This window comes from Lampetra fluviatilis, chromosome 35 (assembly GCF_964198595.1).
Source record: "Lampetra fluviatilis chromosome 35, kcLamFluv1.1, whole genome shotgun sequence".
Taxonomy (NCBI): domain Eukaryota; kingdom Metazoa; phylum Chordata; class Hyperoartia; order Petromyzontiformes; family Petromyzontidae; genus Lampetra; species Lampetra fluviatilis.
In genome coordinates, this window is record NC_136309.1 from 10604542 (window position 1) to 10621826 (window position 17285).

General features: G+C 47.1%; 1 protein-coding gene across 1 annotated transcript in view; it reads right to left on the reverse strand.

Annotated features, from left to right (window-relative positions):
• The window catches only part of LOC144944611 (BAI1-associated protein 3-like), a 48638-nt gene that overhangs the window by 17367 nt on the left and 13986 nt on the right, over nt 1-17285 (reverse strand). The window contains exons 8-19 of the mRNA XM_078872926.1: nt 17087-17195; nt 15760-15867; nt 14735-14824; nt 9252-9349; nt 8498-8630; nt 7831-7955; nt 6962-7064; nt 4516-4569; nt 3737-3834; nt 2228-2279; nt 1193-1335; nt 49-169 (exon numbers count right to left, since the gene is read on the reverse strand). Of these exons, the coding sequence (XP_078729052.1) occupies nt 49-169; nt 1193-1335; nt 2228-2279; nt 3737-3834; nt 4516-4569; nt 6962-7064; nt 7831-7955; nt 8498-8630; nt 9252-9349; nt 14735-14824; nt 15760-15867; nt 17087-17195 (1234 nt within the window). The remainder of the gene's footprint in view (nt 1-48; nt 170-1192; nt 1336-2227; nt 2280-3736; nt 3835-4515; nt 4570-6961; nt 7065-7830; nt 7956-8497; nt 8631-9251; nt 9350-14734; nt 14825-15759; nt 15868-17086; nt 17196-17285) is intronic.

Here is a 17285-nt window from a genome sequence, read left to right on the forward strand (position 1 = left end):
TTACCCACGCTCCGAAGCCATTCGCGGTCAGACGACCACATGCCTCACCTTGTCTTTCTGCACGCTTGACTGGATGGAGGAACTCATGTTCTCATAAGCCATGCCGACCCATGTGCTCACCGCCTCTCCGAGCCACTGCTGTACGTTTAGGAGTGGTGGGATCTTTGCCCTGGAAAACAGCAACGGGCCTGAGCCATTACGAGGTGCTGTGACGTGACTTCCCCAAGAGCAACCGTGCAGAGCATAATTTTAATTAAGGACGGGGTAGGACTTTCATGAAAACATTTGTCGGCCCACACATTATCCAGTTTTACCACGAAAAATAACAAGGGCTCATCTTTGCCGGTGACAGAACCGCACTCATTATAAACGCGCCTCCGATTGGTCACGTACGGCGCGAAATAAGTTCAACATACATACAAGTGTTGTCGACAGGTTTGAAAATATTCCCCCTTAGTTCTCTATACGTTACGGCTAGGATGGTGGCGGTGACGGTTGAGTCGTTTGCGGGCTGTTAGGAAGGGGTAAGGCCGAGTGGCCACGGACTGTACGAAACAAAGTCATGGGCCATGTCCAGTACACGTGCCGCAGATTCCCTACCACAGCTCTGGAGAGTGTCGGCGTGGAAGAAGCAGCATTGCACTGAATTCGACAAACATTATTTATCGTAAGACGGAATTAGAAGCTCAATATAGAGTAACTGGATGCAAAATATTGCACGTTTGCATGTGCGATATCACATTTCATTCTATTGGTCAATCCCAAAGAGTTCAACTTGGTGAGACCCCGACTGAAAAGCCTCGGGGGGAATACCCAAGAAACTGAGAGAGTAACTCAAGAAACTGAGATGCCAAACCCAAGAAATGACGACACAGAAACAGTGAACTGTGACGCAGCAGACAAGGACGAGAAACTGGGGTCGGGGGGGGGATTACTAAATGAGTTTGAGTAGCAGCAATAGGATAGGAGGCTAATGTAAACCACGTAACAAACACCCCCTATCGTGAAGGAGATAACAATATTAACCTTGGAAAGTTTCCCCGCTCATGAGTAAAGACCTTTGCTGTTTCCCACTTCCCCTGCCGAGCCACGGTTATGACTCCTCCTCGACGCCGACGGTGATGGGATTTTTCAGAACATCGGTGCGATCCACCAACCCCTTGTTACCACCCCACCGTGAAGCGGGTTTTACCGAAGGCCGAGCTTCTCAGCGTTCTGGGCGAGCTGGTGCAGCGACGAGTGGAAGATGTGCAGCATCTCTCCCGTCTCCCCGTCAAGCCGGTAGTCCTCCGAGGAGCTCAGCTGACCCAGCATGGTCTGCACATCCCACGCGAGCTGCCACGTGCACAAACGAAGCAGTCGCCATTGTCAGAGCAGTGGTCACTCCCGGGTAACGCAGCGGTTCAAAGTGACGGGCGTCCCGCTGATTTTACATTGACCCCCCCCCACCGAACTATCTTCCCAACGTGTGATTGAATATTGCGGAAGTGGTCGCTCCCGGGTGATGTGGTGCGTTGTATGAGAGGCTGGGCAATGAGGGAGGTTCGGACGTATCTATTTTTCTCCGAGTCCTCCGGTTTTCCCCTCCACATTTAGAATCAACATAAGTTTAGAGTATTTGGCTGCTATACATTTCCACGTGCTATTAATAAAGGGCCCACGACGCACTTAGGCCGTTGCGCTTTCTCTCCTGTTACTGGGCCACGAGCGCTGACAATTCGATAGCTTTAAGCTCTGCGGTCGAGAGAATCCCTGCGTAGCCCGTGCCGTATTTGGCTACCGCTATAAATTTGCACGTGATGGTAAGCCACTTCGTTGAGCAATCGTTTGTGGTGACGTGGCTTCTAAAAAAGAGCTACATAGCTCATTGGGCCTTACCTGGTAAATTATAAAAAAAATACTTGAGTAGTTTTAGTTGATCTATGTGGAGGTTCGGGTGATGCGTCACGTGAGTGGGCTGTCTCGAAAGATTTAGATAAATTCACTCGGCTAACCAAGTGCGAGGCTTTAATGTCAAATGCATACCTGTCAACCCATCCGCTTTACGCGTATTATTGTACAATGTATATATTTGTCTGTATTTCTCCCTAGTTATGGGACTTTGTAAGATGAACGCTGAGATTTATAAGGGCACGGGGTGACCAATGAAGTCTGAATTGATCCGTAATAAGGTTGGCAATAATAAGGGGTGTGCAAATGATAAAGAATTCTGTAAAGCTGTCTTTACCATCTTCTCCATTTTCTGGTACCAGACGCTCTGAAAGCTGACGTCCACCAAACTGTGCGGGGGCGGGCGTGGGGGGGTGGAGAAACGAGGATAATTAATTAATGCGTTTTGAACGTTTCCAAGAGCAGATACATCATCAGATGAGGACACGGACGCCGTGAACAACAACAACAACACGTGAATGACTTGACCACCCTGCTCCACGACAGTCAGAGCCACGTGACCGTCGACACGTTGCAGGCGATGTTCAAATGAAAAGCTCGCGGTTTTTTACAGGTTCCCACGTTAACGATTGTGATAATGTAGGTCGATGTTTACTGCTTTACTCTCCAACTCACCGGTGTGCTGAACTCGTAACCAATTGGCGCACGTTTTATTTTCGTGACAAACCCTACTAGTTGGCTGTGTCAGGTGGTGGTTTAACGACACATTCTTATTTACGCGATCTAACCAAAAAAAAACCCCTCTATTATGGATTTAAAGAGCATCGTGCCATTGCGCCTTTCTGCCAGATTCCACAATTTTCATTTGAACAAATTTCGGTTGCTATACGTTTTAACCGCCGCATCGGATTTCACGGTATGTGCTGTCCAACTCTCTGATGTGTCTTCGGGTTGTGCCGCGTGTTGATTGGCACGTTGTCCGATGTTTCACACCATGTCCTGGGATAGCGCCTTCAGAGCATTTGGTTCAACGAGGCAAACCCTGGAGTGGTTGGCTCAACCAAGACTCATCGGCAGCATGCGGCTACTCAAACAAACGCTGCCGGAAACCACGAGCGGGAGCCATCCACGGACAACTTTTTGACGCACAATTCACTCTCTGATGAAGCTCCCAGCACGTGGAGTGAAACGTCGGACATCATGCCTAACAACAACCCAAAACACACATCGTTTACATGCCAAACAATCATTCATAGATTTAGCAAAACATCCCAACGCATGGACCTGTTACGAAGGGCTTTAGACCAAGTGAGGGTTTCCTTCATAACTATTCTAAATGATTAATATTCCAGAAACTGCCACGGTGTAATGATGAGCCCGGCAGTTAAAACAATGGGGCAAGTTTCTAAGATCTCGCCGACTCTGTCCACCCAACAATATAAATAGGAAGAGCACAGACAGTTCATCGGCAGGTCTCGCATGTCGGGTTTAAGTGTGGGTGCTTCCACCGTTTCCAAGACATCTGATCAGTGTGGAAGAAAGGCCATAACCCTCTCGAGCGCGGCTCTCAAGATCTCGACACAGTGGCAAATGTTAACTACCTCACCTGGTATACAGGATTGCGGGGTTCGATCTTGACCCTGATGATGCCTGTATATTTAGAGTTTGCATGTTCTTCCTGTGGTTGCGTGAATTTTCCTCCGGGTCCTCCGGGTTTTTTCCCTCCATTTAGAATCAACCTGTGCATTTGGCTGCTATGGCAAGCAAGCGCACAGCTGCACCTTTGCCACCGTTCATGAACATTTCGTGTTGCCGTGCGGTGTAGCGGCGTCGACGGGGAGCCCACCTGACGAAGGCGTGGCTGTACTTGGGCACGTTCTCCTTGAGCTCTGTCCAGATGATCTCGCACAGCCGAGTGTAGGCCAGCACCTGCTCCTGGGCTCCCTGCGCAAGCCATCACAACAACGCCGCCACTTTAAACTAAACTTAAACTATTTAAATTTTGCCAGGTAAGGCCCACTGAGCTGAATAGCTCTTTTTTTTCAGAAGCGACCTGGCTATCAGAAATGATAGCTCAACGAAGTGGCTTATCATGTGGAAATGTATAGCAGCCAAATACTCTAAACGCACATTGATTCTAAATGTGGAGGGCAAAACCGGAGGACCCGAACAAAAATCCTCACAGCCGCGGGGAGAACATGCAAAATCTAAATTACAGGCGTCGTGGTCGTGATCGAGCTCACGACCTTCTCTCTACCAGGCGAGGCAGTTAACGTCTCACCACCTTAGCGAGAATACAGCCTGTCATAACAACACAAATGAAGTTCTTAATTTTCTTGAACCGTTTCAATTTACGTTTCCAAACGCAACCCAAATAATATATTCCGCCAGCAGGGCTTTTACCTTTCAAGGCCCAAATATGGGATTGCAGTTGTTATGCAGCTAAAGAAGGCTTGGGTTTTAACAGGGCCCACGGTGTATTTTATTATATTATAATAAAGATACATTCGATTTTTTTTATTCTTGAGTTTTACTCATACTGCATATATGTAACTACATTCGTTACACGTTAAATAGTTTGTATGGAGGTGGCCTGATAATATCTTAATCAGTTTTATTTTTTACCTCCAGTGCATGGAACGGCTCTTTCTTCTTGTTGTACCAGAGTTCAGACGCTTCCTGATCGCAGCACAGCACACAAAGCAACGCGCTGCTTTAATACCATTAGTTCAAAATTGTTACCGGTTTGTAAATAAAAGCCATGGATGTTTGCCCGTATCAACAGTGAATGAAGGCACTTGCACAGCCACATTTTAAGTGAAATATGTTGAACTTATTTTGCGCCGTAAGTAGCCATCCATGCTAATTGTAGATACGGAGGAAGGAAAGCAAACTCAACACAAAAAGCAATTGGAAAGAAATGAGATTCCAATGTATATTTAACAGTGCATAGCTCCAGTTGCTTCCTAATATAGTATAGAAGAGCGTTCCAGACGGCCGCAGAAGCGCGTCTGAAAGCGCGCGATGCGGCGATCGTCTTTGTTCGATGGCTGATGCTGAGATAGAGCAGCAGCTATAGTTTTACAATGAAGTGGTTGAGCCAGATGATTGCGTCAGGAGTAGCCGAGTGGTGCATCATCGCGTGATGATGCCGCCTCATCCTCCTCCGTATTTGTGAATCGGGCATCGAGTCTTAAAAAGTGTTTCGTGGTTGTGTTCTGGATGACCACCACAGTCGCACATCGGAGAGTTTTTAAATTTTCCGTTTGTGTCTCAAGCATCCACATCTGCTGCTGCCGCCATGGTTTGTGGTTATAATATGAAACTAAACATACGTGACAATCAATGTACGTCTGATTGTATGTTGGCCTTCTTTCTCACCGTACGTAGCGAACCGTGTTGATCGGAGGTGTGGGAAATCGTTGTATTATCGGTGTGAAGACAGCTCAATTACAAACATCTGAGCAACTCGTTAAACAAAAAATCTATCAAGCAGAAGAAAGTGTTTAGAGCCAGGTGATTACGGTGATATATTCTGCAGCAAAATTATTGCTTAGGATGTACAGAACCTTTGTGTGTTGCCATCCCAATTTGTCAGCGTCTATTCAATGCAGGCGCTGTAATTAAATTGCCGTACATGCAGCGCTGGATGACACGGTTTCATAACAGCACTATATTATTACATCGCACTGTTGTGTTAATGGAACTACCGTGCTCACGTCTGTGATTCTAAACCATTTGGTGGCACTTTGCGCGTAGCAAAACTGTACAACTTAATTGAGAATGAAACGTTCAGACAAGTCGCTTCATGAGTTTCAAGATAAGTCAACCAAATTGTCTTGGCCGATGTCGGGGGCAAAAACAAGTCGACGCACTCATTCTTAGAGCTCAAATAGGCATTGGGCGGTGCTCATCCGTTGGCAGTCGTGGCCGAGGAGTGGAAATGACTTTATGGCAGGAAACGGCGTTTCCATCTGACAGCCGCTCTGAACTTGCCACCAACCGATTAGCCACGGTTGGCTACGTACAGTACGAAAGACGTTCAACATACATATATATGTGATGGGCTGCATTACCAAAGCACGCTTGCACACAAGCCCGTGTTTACACGTTTGCCTCAATGGGCTGTTTTCGTGTCCTGGCTGAGTAGTGATGGAGTTGGATTGGAAGCCCGGTTGGACAGGTGCAAGATTGAACATTAGGTTGTTGTTGTTCTTGTGATGCTGCGTTGGCAGTGGTGCAGAAGCACAACCAACAAAAACTCAACACGCTCGCGGGTAGTCACAGTGATTTGCTGCTCAAAGCCTGAAGTCACGGGTGCAAATTCTGCATTACTATGGTAGGGACAAGTCCATCCAGAGGACAAGCAATATTGACTTACCAACAAAGTGGCAGTTATTTTTATTGACCCGAGAGGGATGATGGTCTGAGTCAATCATCAACCAGGATTTGAAGTTGGAACTTACCATTTGTGAGCAGCTCACTCTACCACTGAATCACCTCGCCGGTTCTAACATTTTTCATATTCTTAGGTTTTTTCGGTAAAGTCACGTAGGTAAAAAACATTAAAAAGTAAAATAAAATAAAAATCACGACGTTTCGGAGGCAACACAAGCTTCCGTCTTCAGGTGGTACCGTCACAGCCACGACAGCTGTATCAAGTAAATTTTAAATTTACAAGTAAATTTACTTGATACAGCTGTCGTAGCTGTGACGGTACCACCTGAAGACGGAATCTTGTGTTGCCTCCGAAACGTCGTGATTTTTATTTTATTTTATTTTACTTTTTAATGTTTTTTACCTACGTGACTTTACCGAAAAAACCTAAGAATATGAATCATTGCAGTCACGAAAGCTTCAAATCTAGAATTAGGTTCTAACATTCATCATGAACACTTCACAATACAGGAAGATATATATAATATGTACTTTTATACGGCAATATTTCTGGCAATTGGCTTTCTTCATATCAGAAAGATTAATAAAATGTGTGCCCAGCCGCTACACCAGCTGGGCTGTATCCCAGTCAACGCCCCTGGCTAACGCGGGTGTTTAACTACGCGCCTTGTACCTCCAGGGCTGTCCCCACGGTGGCCTGTAGCTCTCCGTGCGGCTCTCCAAGCTGCCTGGGCTCCTTTTCATACAGCGGAGATCCAAACAGATGTATCAGGAACCTAAGGGTAAACAAAGATGCACACCAATATAAAAAAAAACTACTATCATACATCACACACCAATTTGGGCGCCGCAGTCGTGAGATGTTAATTACCTTGCCTGGTTTACAGGGGTTCGTGAGTTCGATCCCGTACATTTGGAGTTTGCGTGTCTCTCTCCCCGTGGCCGTGTTGATTTTTCTCCGCGTCCTCCAGTTTTTACCCTCCACATTTGACTGCTCTAAATTTCCACACGATAAGCCGCTGAATTGGATTATCATTTGTGACAGCCAGGTCACATCTGAAAAAGAGCTATATAGCTCGGTGGGCCTTACCTGGTAAAATAAAATAGTAAATAGCTGTGGTTATGGGCGTCGCTTGCAGTGGGGTAACGTGGTTGGCATTCCTCCTGGCGCGAGGAATTAAATGGAGGCCCCTGTCCAGCGCTTAGCCCCTGGACTAATGGGTGAATGTGATGGAAAAGACCTTTTGGTGTTTTTTTGTTCGGTCATCAGTGACAGTTTGAAGCCATCAAACTCTGCACACGTTCGGTAATGTTAGCTCTCCGGGGCCCTCCAGACAAAATAACATTTTTCTAACAGCGGATGTGGACGTGCTGTTTGGAATAGCCCAAAGATTGTACCGCCGCTGTGCCAGAGAGCCGCAAAGCTTTGCCAAGTGGCAAACAGGCATTGTTGGCCCTGAGCGATTGGCCTCGGATGGAAACACTTTGTGAGAAAATAAATATAAATTGGGGAAACACCAAAACAAAGAAACACAAAAGAACCTCAGGAGGTCGCGCAGACTTGGCAGCGACGCGGGGTCTGTGAGGGGGAAGTTGCCGTGCAGCTCTCGGAGCGCACACAGGTTCTGCGAGATGAGCTTCGCGAAGCTGTCTTGGAGCCGCGGTCCCTGTGAAGGCAGACACGCAACAGCCAGGGTTAGCCATCGTTTAAATCAGTGTTTCTCAACCATTTTGTTGGCTCCTGTTACCCCCCCTTGTTGAATTTTGTTTCAACCGAGTAGCCCCTTGCCTGACTCAACCATGGTTCTGAGAAATAAATGTATTTTGTGAGGCGTACTAACGAGTAACTGCAAAATCAATGGACGCTTTGCAGGCTCGTTGTAATGTGTTCACGCTCGCTGGCTACTCTTGGAAACCCGCATTGTTTACAATGTTTAGAAAAGTCTTTTATATCGTTATAGGTTACCATATGGATTCATATATTTTTTTATCATAGTTATTTTATATTGGCAGTTCATACATGGTTATTCACCGATAACTCTCATGTATGATATAATTTCACACATTTATAAATCACCTCACGTACCCCCCTTGGACAATCCGAGGTACCCCCAGTTGAGAACCACTGGTCTACGGTAAATCCCGTCGATATCTCGTCTACTGCATGTCCTCCGTTTCACCCCCATGCCGCTCATTCCGCTGTCGTTACCTGGTCCGGTAGCAGCCTGCTGCGACCTTGTTCCGACAGCGTCCACTTCTCCTCCAGGGTTTTGAGCAGCTGCATCAGGCAATCGGGCAACATGGGGCTGCTGCTGTGGTGGTCGCTGTACACAAACCACCACCTTGGGGTGAGAGAGACCGTCGCGACAGAGGGGAGCGCTCGGGTCAATTGGGAAACGCCATGAGGATTTTTTTGTTTGTTTTTAAATGATTGCGGTGCCATTCATAACAAAGTGTTTTTTTGCGGTTGGATCGCCTAAATATAAATGTGTCATTAACCCGCCACCACCTGACACAGCCAATTAGTAAGCTGTCACGTTAACAGAACATGCCAATTAGTTACTATGTAAACACAACGGTGTGTTGGAGAGTAAAACGAAAGGGTTACAATTTAATCGCGACATTTTGCCGGTGAAATATTCTGACGAAGCTGGTTTTAATCACCAGCAAAACATCGTACTCAAATTGTAAATGTTGTGGGTTTACCCTCCAACACACCGGTGTGCTGAAGTAGTAACTAATTGGCACGTTCTGTTTACGTGACAAACCTTGCTAATTGACTGTGTCGGGTGGTGGCGGGTTTAACGACACATTTATATTTACGCAATGTCACCCAAAAAAACGTTATTATGAATAATACTGGTCGCGAAAGCCTTCAATGTGTTAAATGGTGGTGCCAGCACATTGGGAAACACAGATGATAGCTAATTTAAAATGGATAAATTGCCTGAAGAATAACTTACATGATGGCCTGCTCCAGGGGTGAAAGGTCAACCTGCGTTGCATGTTGGGAAAGCACTGCCATGGCATCTTCTCCCAGCTCACCCGACCACAGCCCACTCTGTTCGGAGAACCACGGCATAACACACACACACCCATCACACACACATCACACACATCACACACACACATCACAAACCCATCACACACACACCAATCATACGCACGTGGAATCTACAGAATAGTGGCTCAGAGCAACAATTGTCATCTCACCCCAACTCACGGGAGAACAATTGCCAAGCTCGGTTTTAGTGGAACATGATTGTTGGAACGTTTCCAGATGTTTAAAAAAATATTGTTTCTACATTTTTTGAATCCTAACTTTTTTTTTTACATTGCCAATCATTTCTTTAAAATAATGTTTAGATAGATTAAAATATACTTTATATATTAAAATCATGTTGTTCCCTGCCCAATCTCCTTCCTCCTCTAACCCCAGGAGCACAGAGTTCGGGACTTCTGTCCACGGAGTTTCTGTAAACCCCTCAATGCATCGCGGTTTGTGCTCTGCACCAGGCTTTTATTGAAATACATTAAACCAATAACAAATGATGTTGCTAGCAAGTAAAAACAATCGAGAAAATTCACGTTACTATACTCAAGCTAGATAAAAATAATAATTGGTAAGGCTAATTTATTATTTTCATTGTCTAACGTAAATGTAATGGCTAAATATCACTGAGCTTTCTTTATCCTAAAGGTCCACTTAGTCCCTCTCACTGCCTCCCTTAGCCTTACAAGTCTCTTTTTACTCCGAGTAAAATTTCCATTTGCTAAAATATTGTTTGGCACAAAAGTGTTGTCAGCATTGCTTCTCCACGTTTCATGGAATCTCCTTTCTGTTCATCTACACAGCTCGGTTCCCTCCCTTCACTCCCCCCCACCCTCTATAATTCCCTGCTCAACCAAAACACAGCCCACTTGCACCCGTACCTAACTTTTTCTGGCGCCTCTCGCTCTCATACTATATTCACAATCGTGACTTGAAGCTTTCGTGATTGCAGGAATCCATACTCCTTAGTTTTTTCGGTAAAGTCACGTAGGTAAAAAAATAAAATAAAACAACAAATAATTTTTGTTTTGTTTTATTTTATTTTTCGCAATGTATTTTTTTTCATTTCGTTTCCTTTATCACCGTTAAATATCTCATTTGTCAGTTGCCCAAAATTCCTTAAGGTTCCCTTTTATGGCCTTTGTTCTATTTATCTCTTTCCATGATATTACTCTGGAACTTTCCAGTAGATCCTCCCAGTTGCATCCAGTTGTTCAAACTGCTCATGGCGTCACTTAACTCGCTGTCTTCCGCGGCTTCTTGTGGCGCCTGTAATGTTCCCAGTGAAAACATCACATTCAGCCTCTTGTTTTCTCATTACATGTCCACAAAATCTAGCGAGCCTTTCTCTAATTATTCTTATTAATTTTCTCTTTTTACCTGCTCTACGTAGTACACGTGACTCATCTTGTCTGTCCATGAAATCTTTAACATCCTTGTTAAGTTAATAACCACATTTCTCTTGCTTCTAGTTTGCTCTGTGGGGTCTTTGTAATCATCCAGCTTCACATCTGCATCGGAGAACAGACCTGCGCATGTTACACTGTAGTATTATAATTCTTGTTGCCATTAATAATTTATTCTTTTTCAATCCAGATCCCATTTGCTGAAATATACATTTTGCCAGGGCTATTCTTCTCTTAATCTCTGTGACGCACCTTCATTGACACCACCAGTTTGAAAACCATAGCTCCTAACTCTATGTGCCTGTCCAATTACATGATTTTGCATCTTTGGTGGCCCCAAGCATCTTGGAAGCCACTGTGGTTTTCCTGCTCAAAATCTAAACAAATACAAAGATAGATTTGAAAATAAAATTAATAAGTTTAAAATGTATTTAAATAATATGCCAAAGCAAAAATTAATAGAAATACATAAAGCCAATATTTTTTTTGCTGAATTTTTGGAAATCACACTGTTGACTTTAAAGAGCTGTGCCTTAGTGCCCTATTTTTTGTTTTAATTAGGACACCGAGTTATAGGGAACACGCCCGGGAAGATGACCACTGCGGAAATGAAGCGATTAGATCAGCTCACGGGCAAGAGCTGGACAGACAGTGACATTGCAATACTGCGAGGGATGGGCCATCGCTGATGATGAAGACGACGATCACGACAAGGTCTCTCTGCTAATCGATGACAACTTTCCTGATTCATCTCCCTGTGGCAGTCTAGCCCAGAGGGTTACGACAGCACCGGCCTGCAAACGGTTCAGAGCGGTGATAGCCGGGTTTTTCCATTGTTCGCGATCCAGGTTTGGCCACTAACCGACCACAGCATAACACAAACACTTTTAAACGTGCCCTGTTACTTCACAAGGCCAGAGAAACGCGTACAGGTGGCGGCGGGGAGGGATACATTTTTTTTTTTACAAAATAACGCGAAAAAAAACAATGCCCCCCACTACGGATTGCTCCCCTGGGTTTAAATTGAGTCTAGGAATAGTAGTGGGCCGGCCGGCGCGACATCATCCTCCACCGAAGACCGCGGGGCGCCACAGATGTTACAAATATTTTACTTAAGAGCCGGTGGGGGAGCCGGCCGCTTTGTTTGTGCAGGGCAACGCGGCGTGCAAAGGGAAATGTCGTCGCGTCGTTTCGCTTAGCGGCCGTCGCCACACGTCGTCCGACGCGGGGTTTTTTTTTTACATCCGAGACGAAAAACACTTTTTTATTTTTAAAAGGTGTTTCTGGTGGCGTATCTGGTTTCCACACGATTAGGATGTCTGCTGGATTAGAGTGTCAAGCTTTTTGCCATGGCGAAATAACCTTTACGTCTGAGGTGAAAAACATTAAAAAAGGTGCTTCTGGTGGTGTATCTGGTTTCCACACGACGAGGATGTCTACTGGATGAGAGTGTCAAGGTTTTTGCCATGGCCAAGTCACCTTCCGTGAAAACACGTGCCGTGCGTCCGCCCTTGACTTCACATTCTAGAGATTGTTTAGACAAAGCCCTTCACCTGTTTGTTGATGTTGCTGAATGTTGCCAACTCAAGACAGCGTATCAATGGGATTTTAAATGTACACAATGCGCTCACCAGACTTCATCAGATGGAGCCTTTCTGTGGTTCAAAGTAAATACAGTAGCGTGTTAAATGTATATTTTAAGTGTTTTTCTTGCACGAAAACAAAACTAAATATTATATAAACTTCTTGGGCTGAGTAGCCGATCATGAGGAACCCATGAAGCCGTTTTGACAAGAGATCCAAAGCTTCGTGTAATGAGTATAGACTGAGAGCTTGTGCTGAATTATTTCCGATTCCCTACGCGCATTCTGCTGGGAAGTAACGGCGCTCCCTGCCCCAGACCCCAGCGATATCTTTGAATTGGCACGATTCGAAATTGCGGTTTCAATCAATTCTATCTCGTTCACCCCGTGTTAATGGTACGGTTTATTCGCATTTTGTTTTCTGATCGTAAGCAGGAGGGTTTGCGCGCATGCAATTTGATGCGTGCAATTCTGAGCGTAAAACGTGGATTTTCATCGGTGAATCGATATTTTGTGTCATATTTCACCACCTGCTTATCCCTCAATTTTAAACAGTGATATTGTAAACAGTGATATTTCCCATACGCCTACACAGGCGCAATATGTGCGGTGGCAGGCTCGGGCGAGGCACAGAGACGTGGAGGCCATCGTCCGTGGGTGGCAGGGTAGCGCAGCGGTAACAACTCCTGCCTCACATCAAGAAGGGCCTGGGTTCATTTAACAACTCAGGCATCTTTCTACATGGCGGTTGTATGTATATATGTTAAACTTCCTTCGCACCGTACGTAGCCAACCGTGCTAATCGGAGGTACGGGAGAAGGACATCAAACTAAACACAAAAAAGTATGTTCTCTTCCCCTGTCACGCACGAGTTTCCACCGCGTTCTCCAGTTTGCACCCAAAGTAAAAAAACCACACAATTACAACTGGTTTTGTTCAAATATCCCAATGCCGGAAAAAATAACTGCAAACTACAAGTAGTCCTCTACTTACGATGGAGATGCGTTACGACGACCCCATCGTAAGTTAAACATATTGTAAGTCGAAGATGGCCTAGCCTACCCAGGAGTCTTAAAGAATGGTGATAATTTAGTAAAACAGAGCAATTGACAGTACCGTACTGTATACACTATATACTGTATGTATTTATTAATTACAATACTGTATTGCACATTAAAATTTTAAGTAAAAAAAAGGTAAATTCTTAGCTTACTTACGTGAACTGCAATTTAATAGAAAGTTTTTTCAGGAAGCAATCCTATCTGCTATAAAAAAAACTTTTAACATGCATTGAACATATCGTATCGTGGTAACCCTAAAATGAAATCGCTAAAGCTACGTATCATACATGCATCGAACGTATCGCAACGTATCATATTGTCCTGTACTCACCAAGATCGTACCTCGTACGCTTCTGCGTTTGCCTGCCGCGCGAAATTTAAAATATTTTACAATTTTGTCATATCGCTATCGCCATCGTAAGACCGAAATATCGTAAGTCGGGGACTATCTGTACTCGTTTGGAATTACGCACTGCAGCATCGCGTCTTACTGCGATAGACTCAGTGAGTCTTTCCCGGGTAAACAAGCACAATACTAACATTATTACATAATATCGAGTGAAAAACCCACCAAAAAGGCAGAAGTCTCTCTTTAGTGTTTAGATTGTTGTCTTTCCCCCGCCCCTGCGATTAACACGGTTGGCTACATACGGTGCGAAAGAAGTTCAACACACATGCATACAAGAGACAGTACAGCAAGTGTCTCTCTGGCCCGCGTATGATGGGTCCCAGTGTTGTCTCTGTGTGGGTTTTATACAACCATTCTGAATTCCTCCCGCAACAAAAGAAATCTCACATTATTTGCCAAACATCCAAAACCCCATTCTTACTGAGTGAGACTTTTTTGTTGACAAATACATAACATGTGCTTTTGCATGATGACGTCTGACGAACCGCAACTTGCAAGTAAACCCACCATGCCCAGCAGGCACGATGTTACAATCGCGAACCGCACGATGATGCAAATATACAGCAGGCGTCAGGGTCGGGATCAGACCCACGACCTCCTGCACACCAGGCGAGGTAGTTAACATCTTGGCAACACGACACCCCCACATGTCAGCCACTTACGCCCCCCCCCCCCGCCACTCTTTCCCCACCCCTAAGTCCAGCCAGCCTTGTAAGTTCCCAATGGACGAGTTCTGTCAACAAGGACGCGCACGACTTGCGATGCTGCTCTGTGCCGCTCTTGTTGTCGCAATGGCTACGTACGGGGCAGAGACGAATTACAAAAAGGGGGGTGGGGGGTGGTGAGAGACGACGATGATGACGACTACGACAAGAAGAAGGGTCGAATCGGCCAGTCACACGCACGCAAGGCACGCAGGCACGCAGACCGCTCACCGTGAGGCTGTGCTCGTACTCCACAAACTCGTTCAGCAGGTGCTCGTACGCGCCCCTCTCGAGCCCTTCCCGGCTCAGCGCGCTGTCCCTCTGTTGCAGCCAACAAAACAGCCGCTGTCACTTCCCACGCATTGGGACCAACAACAACAACCGCCGTTCGCCGCTATGTGGTGGTGACGTCACCCCGGCGCGTGTGCCAGGCTAGGTGCACGTTAAGGCCACGTGAAGTGTCGAACGCCCGCTGGCAGGAGGTCACGGGGACAGACCCAGGTGCCATGGGTCGACTGACTGAGATGACTGGCCGATGCGTCAATTTGTCTCCACGCTCTAATGAGCATTGGGGCGGCACTCATTTCGATCGGCTGCCTTAAACCATTGGTGGAAATTCCTCATTCCCATGGCAGTGATCCAGGATCGCCGTAGGAAGACCACTGCTGTTAATGTCCCACGGGACGGCTCTCTGTTGGGTGCGGTGGTGCTGGCCCCGTTATCCAGGCCTCTGGAGGGATGGGCCGCTGAGTCACAGATTTTCGCGACTTCTAAACCCGTTGCGTTGTGCGGTAGCCAGGAGATGGCAGTACAGCAAGCGGATTAATTCATCCATCTAGATACCTGTTAACCCCTTATCAATGCCCCTACCTTATTACGGACCAATTCAGACCTTATTGGTCATCCCGTGTCCTTATAAATCTCAACTTTAATCCTACAAAGTCCCATCACAAGGAGAGAAACACAATCAAATAGACAATTTGTACGAGAATACGGGTAAACCGTATGGGTTGACAGGTACACCGTATGAACCTGAAAACTCAATTTCCTTGCACAAGAATACGGGGTAAGCCGTGTGGCTTGTCACGGTGTGTGACACACGCCACGTTTAACCACCGCGTCTACAAACAGCGCAGGAAACGAGGGGGGAGGGGTTGCTGCAGGTTTTGATCTCCTCGGGCCACTTGTGATTTGGCCATGTCACCGCCCCCGAACGTCGTTGCGACAAAATCCCTCTGGCGCTTCGCTGCACGCACCTGGCAGGTGAGGAAGGCGCTGTGCAGGCGGCACTCTCCCGTCACGTGGGAGCGGCTGGAGCGTGGCAGCAGCCGGTAGGTGCCAGCGTGGTACGGGGCGCCGAGGTCCTGCCGGGCAGGGTGGGAGTGGGGCGGGGTGCGGGGCACAGTGGGTCACACAGACGCCAGGGACGAGGGCACTGCCGTGGAGGAAGGAAAAGCGAGCGCTTGGAAGGGCGGAGATGGGAATATCGAGATGGACGTTGGGAGGCACAGCAGGAGAAGTGGTGGGGGGGGGGGGGTAATGTTGTTGTCCTTACATGGTTAGCTTTGTACGTTGCAAAAGAAGATCAACAATCATACATACGTACATTGTCTTGTGGTCAGTGAGGGGAGGGGGTGAGACTCGGCTTGGGCGCGTGTTGAGAAGAGGCAGAGATGACACAATGAGAAGAGCTGTGGAGATGCCACTGGTGGAAGACAGAAGGAGCAGAGGGAGCCCGAGGAAGGGGTGGGGATGGCAGGAGGCAGCGGAACGAGATACAGGGACGGTGCATGTGATGAGAGAAGAGGCGCAGAATAGAAGCTCACGGGAAGAGAGACAAAACTCGAGCAGACCAGGCGAGGGAGTTAACGTCTCGCCACCGCGGCGCAAATGCCTCAATCGGGACTCCACGCACAGGGCGACATCCCCCACTGCTGTGAAACTACTGCACACTGTGTCTGTGAAACATAGCAGCGCCTTCGTGGTGACCGCCTTTGCAGCAGTGGGACGAGTGTGTGTGTGACAAACGTGTGGAGGACGTCTCTGGGAGGGGAAGTAGCGGCGACGGTGGGTAAATCTGCGGTGTGTAATGAACTACGGTTTGCGCACTGAACCGTGAACCTGGCAGCCTCAGTTAAATACCTGGCCACCGCCAGCAGCATTTTCGCGTGACATCTGAACTGGTGGATTTCTACTTCTGCACCGGGAGATGTCGTACCGGGAGACGTCGTAGTTCGTGTAGCTTCAAGCAATCCCATGATGAAGACCTTTACCATCGGGGTCTGTACCGTGGCCACCCGATGTAGAGCCACCGCCACCCTCTACTTGGCTTCAGCGCCGCACACCCAGTGGGGCGCGGGTACAGCGGTGTCACCTACACGTGGTGTTGGTGGTGGTGGTGGTGACATACTACTCTTGCGTTGTTTACGGTGGTCACCAGGGCTATGTTTCACCTGGAGCTGTTCAGGCATGGGGTTTGGTGAGGAGTGTGGGGACGGTGGGGGGGAGGGGGACGGGGGGGGGATTGGGAGGGTTAAGGACTGGGGGTGGCCCTGGAAAATATTCCGCTGGAAATGCACTCACCCGCACGGGGAGGTTGAGAAGGCCCAGGAAGTCGGCCTCTTGCTTTGGCTTTATGAGTCCCTCGGTGAAACTCAATCGCTTCAGCTTCTTGACAACTTTCTTGCTCAATCTGAGACACAGCAGACGTGCGTGCGCTCTTGTTTTCCCGAGCCTCAGGGGGAACGGTGGACAGCTTCGTAGCGGCGCGTCGCGTTTGAAG